We start from the raw sequence: 8,299 nt of genomic DNA on the forward strand, positions 1-8,299 counted from the left end.
TTGCAATTTTTGAAAACCCTAGCTGTATTAAAAAAGTCTTTGATATCAATATTAATATTATTTATTATAATAAAGAACAGTCAAGCAGCGTGAAAAAAATATATCTTAGCTACATTACCTTAAATTGCCAAAAATATACACATTTTTCTCTTTTATTCAATAAAAAAAACAAATCAAAACAAAAAAAAAAAGACACATGCAACATACTAAATGAGACATTAGCATCAAAACGGGTAAAGAAACGTACCCCAGTGCAACTGAAACACAGATAATCTTTAGCTTTTTTTTTTTTCTTTTCTTTTCTTTCCCCTTGCTCTCCCTCTTTTTCACAGAGATACAAACGTTTGATGTCGACCTTCCAGCAGTGCCCCCCCCTCTCCCCTCAATCTGCCAAAGGGACCTTTGGCTCTGGGACAGGTTGAGGCGATTAGACAAGGAGCGCACTTCAAAGGGACCGGGCGCCTTTGGAAGATGTCAGAGAAATGTGTAAGTGCTGTATGTCTCTTCCCCTCCACCTCTCTCGTCCCTCCCTGCTCCGGAGAGCCCCGGAGAGCAGAGGGGCTTCATCCCCAAACTACTGCCACCGACAAACCTCAACGGCACGGCCAGGACGGGGACGCAGCGCAGCTCGGCCCGCACTGCTCCCGCCGGCAACCCAGCCTGCAACACCCCCTCCTTCAATTCCGGCCTTGATTTGTGACACGCGGGCTCCCAAATTCCCTCCCAGGAGCAGGGCAGAGCCCCGTGCGGGCACGTTTCAGCCTCCTGACTGCAAACCCACCAGGAAGGACCTCTCACCGACCCCTGAAAAGTTTTCTGTTGTTGCCCAGGGGTTTGGGCACCAAACCACTGCTGGTTTTTGTTTGTCCTGCGAGACAACGCACGTACCATGACTCGCTACGGAAGGGACAGATGCCAACCAGCCTTCCCTCCTTCCCGTTCCCTCTTCCTGGTACCGGCGTGTTTCTAATTCCAGGGTGTGAAATGTAGTTAAATTTTGGAAGAGTCTGACCAGGTCTGGGCACGATGTCAGGCCCTTTGTGGTTACAGACTGGTTTGGAGGCCGTGCTGATGGTCAGCATGACAGCAAAACAGGTGGCAACGCGAATTTGGGACCTTAAGAGTAAAAAAATTAAAAAAAAAAAAAAAAAAAAAAAAAAAAAAAAAAAGTGCAAGCACACAATTGTGCCAGAGCAATTTTGGGGATAGGGAGCCAAAATTAAACCTTTTTGCAAGTGAAAGATGTCATTCACAGTTTGTCCCAGGCGGATGGAGGGTGGCACAGCTCAGCCCGGGACGTCCTCGGGAGGTGGCAGGGGACAGGGACCGTCTCGGCTCAGTGCTCCTCTCGGTCTGTGCTGCAGAGACTGCAAGCAAGGAAGGGAGACTTTTTTTTTTTTTTTTCCTGCATTTTCACTTTTAGCTGCCATCTCCATCTTTCCAATAGCTTCTTAACCTTGTTAAAACAGTTTTTCTTTATAAAAAAAAAATTATATATATATAATATATATATATTTCTGAGCAGACAGCAGTGTTCTGCCCAGTTCACAGAACTGGAGGCTGACATCAGAAAGGTATTTTCTCTCCTTTTAGCCTTATTCAACCATTGTGGTGACATTCTTCCAAACAAATAAAAAGAAATAAAATAAAATTAAAAGGAAGAAAGATATTTAGCCGATGAGTTTTGCCTACAACAAGCTTTTCTAGTACTATCAGCACAGACCCACTGCCGACAAATTTGAATAGTGCAAACTAGTTAGAGGCAGCGGGAATGTGCTGAAAAATATCCATTAAGGTCTGAATTTTTTTTTTTTTTTTTTTTTTTAAGACCCTCAGAGTTTCTATTAGCTGGAGTCTTCCCGCCTGCCCCCAGGAGCTCTGGATTTAACCAGGGGATGAGGAAAAGAAGGGGCGTTTGTACGTTTGACGTAGATGTTCCCCCTTCCCCAGAGTTGCCCCACCTGTCCTTCAATCAATCCATCGCATCCGAGCTCAGAGGAAGCCGATTTCTGTGCTGAAGTTCCAGGCTGCAAGACGGAGTTAAGGTCAAAAGGTGGAAAACAACGAAGGGTCCAATGTCCTAGCTCAGGAGACTTGTAACTGTCCCATTGCTTGGAGATCCCTCTTCTGAAGTGCCCAAGACCCGTGGAAGAACGTGGTTTGGCCGGACTGGAGCGATTTGTGGTGGGTGAGAAAGAACAGGTACCGGATTGGGGATTCTCTCTTCCCCACACACATTTCTAGCTGCCAGCTCAGGCCTGGGAAACAACTGCCAGGTTCAAATGCACCTTGGGAAGTTGGCTACGACAGGGGTAATACTGGCTACAGCCCCTTTTTGCAAGCTGAAGTTTTAGCCTTTGGAAATCTTGGAAGGAAAGAGAGATGGCACAAGGAGCAGGAGTGTGCTTTTTCACGGGAAAAGTACAGCACCGACCCGACAGCAGCTGGCGGAGCAGATGTGGCAACGTCCTCTGAGGAAGCTTTCACCTCCTCCCCCAGCACCGGTCCTCACCCATCGCTCCACCACTCGTGTCTTTTCTGGCTGGGTTTGGATCCACCTGAGCCGGGGCTTCGTACGGTGGCTACAGAGAGAAGAGCATCCCAAGAGCCCAGCAGATGAAAAGCAGGTGAGAAATCTCAGCCACAGGACGACTTCTTAACCTCCCCATCCGGGCGAAGCAAACCACGCAGGCACCACGTCCCGCTCGCCCAGCTGTGTCACAAGCCAGTGCTGCCTCCAAGGGCACCGCCAGAATCCTCTGCATGGGGCAGAAAGTCCTCAGCAGAGGGGCCTCCCTCCGCCAAGGTCTCGGCCAAGGATGCCCGGTGGTCTCTAGTGCCTCGGCCTGGGGGGGGGTTACACACACCTGAACACACTCAGGGCAGGGAGGAGGCTGGCAGCCATCGGGTGTTAACTCTCTCCTCCACTCTGCCTGGAAACGCAGCTTCGTTTGGAGCGCGTGTGGCACGGACCAGGGCGGCAGGCAGCCCCCCGCCTTCGCTCCTCCCGATACCAGGGCTTGGGCAGAGATGTACTGTCTTCCAAAGCACCTCTTGGCATTGCCCAGCGGCAGGAAATGCTTCTTGGAAGCCTTGTGCTCATTGCTCTAACAGTATCAAAGTTGACTGTGGAAAGCCATATTCCCCTGGCTGAGAGGAGTTGGCTGCTGGTTTGTTCGGGGTGAGGGGGGGAGCTTAGCCCTTGTCCTGGGTAAGAGGAGCTCCCTTTTCATTCATGCTCTTTAAAAAACAAACAGAAAAAAAAGAGACGCAGAGGAGACAGGTGTCAGTACTGGATGGGCAGCAACACGAGGGGGCAGAAGCAGAGAGCCCTGCTGTGCTGCGGACCCGGCCCTGCTCACCGCAACCTCTCGGGCTCCTCCGAGATCAACGGAGACACGGGAGCCCCAGGGGTCCCCTCTGCCCAGTTCAGGCTGAACTGGCCCCTCAACCCTGGCCTTTGGCTCCTAAATGTTTCCAGCCAGGGCTGGACCTTCTGGGCAGAGGTATAGGCCAGGGGAGGGATGGAGGAGAGATGAAAGTATCACACCATCAGTCCCTAGACACTGGTGTTCCAGTACAAGGCTGCTTTACCGAGGGGCTGTAAACCTGGTCGCAACCTCTCGGGTGTCAGGTTCCTTCTAAACCCTGGGTTTCAGCATGCAGTCACCTTCGTATTTCCTCACGAGGCTCCAATAAGGGCCAGGGGCACATTGTCCCATCCAAGTCCTAGGGTTAACGGAGACAAAAATCTATGGCCTGTCTCTGCCGTGCTCCTGCAGCAGGTCTGGCGTGTGTCTGCACACACACGTGTGCAAGGGCACCTTGGGAGCCTCTGGGCCTACCCACGACCCTGTCTGGGCCCTACAAAGTCCTCGGAGGTAGGATCAGGACGTGACAGTGGCTAGCCAGGGGTGCAGCAAAGCCAGGGGAGCGTTCTGGCTCTGTTGCCTAAGCGGTGCCCTCGCTGCCCTGGGGTAACCGCAGCCTGGAGAGCGCCTAGCACCACGAGCTCGGGGTTAGGGTAGTGCTAGCAGCATACGCACCGTTCCTTTCGGGGTGTTGCCATCAGCCTGCAGGTTGAGAAACGGGTTAGTCTGTGCTGTAAGGACGGGCGGGATGCCCGTCCCCGAAGCCAGGAGGTTGCTCCCAGGAGCGCTGAGCGGTGGGGTGGCCTGGGGGGCCAGGAGGGCATTGCTAGGGTTGAGCTGCTGGGGGGAGAGGGAGGCCATGAGAGAGCTGCTGCTGGGGGGCGGCGGGGGGGCCGAGGTCATCAGGGCGCTGGTGCTGGAGTGCAGGGGGGCGGAGGTGGCTGCCAGGAGGCTGGTCATGGACAGCTGGGACGAGCTGGTCATCTGCAGCCGCTGCAGCTCCCTCTTCTGCTGGATTTGCTGCATCATCTGGAACACCAGGGCCTGCTGCTCCTGCGGGGAAGGGTGAGGAAGAGAAGTCAGAAGGACAGAGGGCTCAGGAAGCAGTGACACCTAATACAAAGGAGCCAGGAGCCACGTGGGCACTCCCCACCCTTGGCAAAGCTACTGGGGACAGGGAGAAAGTCCCCTCGATCACATCTCTATCGGTACAGAGAGGAACAGTCTGTCCTGTGTCCGTTAACAGCCTGTGCTCCTGACCTTTCCAACCCAGTTGTTTCCTGGAGTGGAGGATTAGTTAACCCTGACTAAGACACCTGCAGGCACACATTTCTACCCAGCTCTTTCCAATCAATCAATCAACCCACGGCTTTTAAGTCTGGGGCATTCACAATCTGGAATTTCTAGATTGGCTGCTAATTTCCTTCCCCAGCCCTATCCTGCTTCATACCTCTGCCCTGACCCACAGGGTCGGGGTAGGTGAGCCAGGCTCAGGGGGACGAGGGCCACAGCTCACCTGCACCCGGAGGGACGCCCTCAATCCAACCAAACCACGGCAATCACTATAGCAACCATCGACCAATGCGGCAGGCTGAGAGCTGACATTGTTCCCGTACCCACAGGGATGCAGCTGATGACACGGTGACATCAGCTGCTGTAAAGAGAAGCCCTTTGAAATTTGCTTTTCCCCGAGTTATAAATAGCCTGACCCAGAAATCTATCCAAAGCAATGGGCCAAGCTGATGGGAGATATAAATGAGCACAGCTTCATTGACGGGAACTGTTAGCACTCCTGTGCAACTCCACCGCAGGGGAGGGACACCACAGCGGGTTCTACGGGGCACGTGAATGCGGTTCTTACACACTCGGGGGCTTGTTTACATCTTCCCCAGGCAGCCATTCCCACAGCAGCCTGGGACGGGGCTGCTGTTTTGCCCGAGAGAGTGCAGGCAGAAAGCCAAGATCCTCACAACAGCTGCCTGCTCCTTTTTCTGACCCTGAAATCCTCAGCTACCTCCACGTTACAAGTGCCTCTGGCACCTCCAGTTTGCCCAGACACAGCTCGCCTGCCTCGGGACTAGATAATTTGGTGCTTATCTCTTTCTAAACTCAAGAAGTGTCCTCAGGTGAGTTCCTCTTCTCCTGTGGGCCCTGGCACATCTGCAAGCCCAGAGACCAGCGTGCTCGTGGCAGCAGGAGCAGACAGGACTTGCACTCAGAGATGGCTGGAGGAGGTAACGGCACTCCTGACTTTGCGGTGGCTTTAGTTACCATGTTCTCACACCCTCAGGATGTGGGAAACCCATATTAAATTCTTTCCTTTGTATGAAAAAGTTCAAATCCCCATCTCCCTCCCTCCCGGAGGGGCCGCACCTTCCTGCCTAAAGCTTTTCTCCTCACACCACCCACCGCAGCCCCGGAGCCAAGGAAAAGGCACATGACTCTCACAGCCCTGTGGGCAGGGGATTCAAGGTGCAGGAGGGAGCCCTGAGTTTTGCTCTCTGCTCCGAGGCTTTCCCATTAAACACTTCATCAGATAAAAGGTGCCAGCAGGCACGCTTACCGGATTAAGCGGCTGGGAAGTCAGGAGCTGCTGAAGCTGCTGGAGCTGTTGTTCGTGTTGGTGCAGGACGTGCCGCTGCTGCTCTGTCAGGGGACTCAGGCTGGGCACGCTGCAAGGGGAGCAAGGGCGGGGGGGACGTCAGCGCGGCCCGTCTTGGTCCTGCACAGGCAGGGCCTCCCTCCATCCCTCCCTCTCGGTGCTACGCTTCTGCTGGAGAGGGCAGGGCTGTCCCCGCAAGCTCCCCGTCCTCACCTGCTCAGGCTGGTGGAGAGCTGCAAGGTCGGCGGCCCGCTCGCCTGCGTCAGCGCGCTCGGAGGCTGGGCGGCCTGAGCTCCGTTCAGATTCCCCAGGATCCCGTTGATGGGCATCTGCTGGCCTCCTGCCAGGGTCCCCATCAGGCCGTCCACCATGGGCACCGTGGAGAGGCTGTGGCTGGCAGTGGTGCCTCCCCCCAGCCCGCTGCCTGCCACCCTGGCCAGGCCATTCACCTGCTGCACCCCGGGCAGGGGTAGCGAGGCAGGACTCTGCTGCAGCATGGGCAGGGGTGGAGGAGTGCTGTGGAAGGACAGGGAGGAGCTGCTCCTGCTGGGGCAACCTGAATGAGGGTCCTGGGGGAGAAACGGACATAAGAGCATCGGACTGGGGAAGCTTGTGAAAGGTCAGCTTAGCTCCAGTCGGGCTTTGGGCAGGAGCCGGAGGTGGGAAGGGGGGGCTGTGAGTGCAAGTGCAGGCGTGCGCTCGGAGGGGTCCCAGAACTCACACCTGCTTTGCTGGATCTCTAGAAGCGTGGCCAGAATAACCTAGAAGCTTCCTCACCTCACGCTCCCAGCCTCAGCTACTCTGACTCAGACCCTCAGCGCTGAGATGAACTGAAGAACGGGCACTCCAGAGAAAAAAAAACTGATTTCTGGGCCTGGACTACAAGGCTTTATGAGCTGGCTACGGAGTCAAAGGACTGGGACTGTGCTGCTCTGCTCCCTCCCCAGGTCCCGTCCCCAGCTGGCTGGCACACGTGGTGGCCAACGTACCTCAGAGGAAGTGGAGAGCGAGTTCTCGATCCCAAAGCTGTTCTTGCATGGGGGGCTCTTGCTGATGCTCAGGGAATCGTTGTTGCAGACTGTAGGGAGGAAAGAAGTGAGGATGCAGAGTCAGGGATGGAGCCTGACGTTGCCACAGCAATAGCAAGGGACAGTGGCTACAGAGAGATAAATGGGTCAGGTCCTCCCCACTGCGACCCCCCCCCGCCCACCCCAGGGCACCGCTAGGAAAGGGCAGACGGTGATGCATCCCCCCCGTTCCCTCACCATTGGGAGGCAGAATGTACTGGGCTTGGCTGCCTGGGCCGTTGCTGCTGGTCACCACGGGGAAAGGGACAGAGAGCTGGACGTTGAGGAGCTGCAAACGCTCCTTCTTGGCCGTCAGCGTCATGATCTGCTCCTGGAGGCGCTGGTTCTCCTTCTGCAGCGAGTGCAGGGCTTTGAGCATTTCTACAACTGCAGGGAACGGAAAGGGGGAAGGGGGACAGGGTCAGGGGAGAGAATGGGGGAAGGAGGAGAGAGGAGAAGGGGATCCACAGGAGGTACCACAGTTAGACCACGCTGAGGGAGGAGATTGGCCCCAGATCACAGTCCCACTGCCAGCTACTTCCCCATGGCACAGAGCAGTGCTTTGTCCCCCACCCAGCTCCTTTGCCCGTGGGCAAAATCCCAGCTGGCTCCCACACAAACATGCAGAAGGACCTCTCCTCCCACAGCCCATGCCCTGAGCGACTCACTGTTTACGCCAGCTTCCCCGTTGCCCTGCTTCTCCAGGAGCTGCTCAATGTTTGGGGTCGCCTGGGGAACATTCTCCAGCTGCCCGCTGCTGCTACAGGACACCGTCTGGTCGAAGAGGGTCGGCAGGCTGCTGATGGGGGACCTGGGAGAGGGTTGGGGAGATGTCAGAGATATTTCCCGAGTCTGCACCCGCGCTCCGCTGCTCCCGTCTCCCCGCATCTTCTCTGCCTCACCCCTGCATCCCTCCCAGCCCGTCTCCTCCGCTCCCGGCTCGTGGCGGAGAAGCAAACCTGCCTCCTCCCATCCCACTCCCAGCCCCAAGGAGGAGGGAAGGAGCTGCCTCTACTTCCCCCAGACTCTCTCCCTTCCCTTGCTGTGTCATCCCACGGTGTCCCAGGGCACCGCCCTGCCTACCCAGATGTGGAGAGACACCCCCCCCGCCTCGCCAAAGCCCGGCGAGGACTCCTGAAGGACACTCACATGGAAGAGAGACTCTCCTGGGGCGACGTCCCTCGGCAGCCAAAACTGCAGTCCTCCAGGTCAGGCTCTGGGTGGGGAGGGGGGCAGAGAGGCACAGTGTTCATGGGCGC

General features: G+C 55.9%; 1 protein-coding gene across 3 annotated transcripts in view; it reads right to left on the bottom strand.

The window, feature by feature from the left end:
- Window positions 1-298: 298 nt before the first annotated feature.
- MLLT6 (MLLT6, PHD finger containing) overlaps window positions 299-8,299 on the bottom strand; it is a 44,274-nt gene continuing 36,273 nt past the window's right edge. For 2 of the 3 annotated variants that reach the window (XM_026864646.1, XM_026864645.1), the window contains exons 12-19: window positions 8,190-8,256; window positions 7,709-7,851; window positions 7,239-7,427; window positions 6,963-7,051; window positions 6,187-6,542; window positions 5,935-6,043; window positions 4,047-4,424; window positions 299-3,240 (exon numbers count right to left, since the gene is read on the bottom strand). In XM_026864646.1, the coding sequence (XP_026720447.1) occupies window positions 3,196-3,240; window positions 4,047-4,424; window positions 5,935-6,043; window positions 6,187-6,542; window positions 6,963-7,051; window positions 7,239-7,427; window positions 7,709-7,851; window positions 8,190-8,256 (1,376 nt within the window). In that variant the 3' untranslated portion in view covers window positions 299-3,195. The remainder of the gene's footprint in view (window positions 3,241-4,046; window positions 4,425-5,934; window positions 6,044-6,186; window positions 6,543-6,962; window positions 7,052-7,238; window positions 7,428-7,708; window positions 7,852-8,189; window positions 8,257-8,299) is intronic. The other variant, XR_003400007.1, reaches the window with a different exon arrangement.

The sequence above is a fragment of the Athene cunicularia genome, assembly GCF_003259725.1.
Source record: "Athene cunicularia isolate RWA chromosome 27 unlocalized genomic scaffold, athCun1 chr27_part1, whole genome shotgun sequence".
NCBI classification, from domain to species: Eukaryota; Metazoa; Chordata; class Aves; order Strigiformes; family Strigidae; genus Athene; species Athene cunicularia.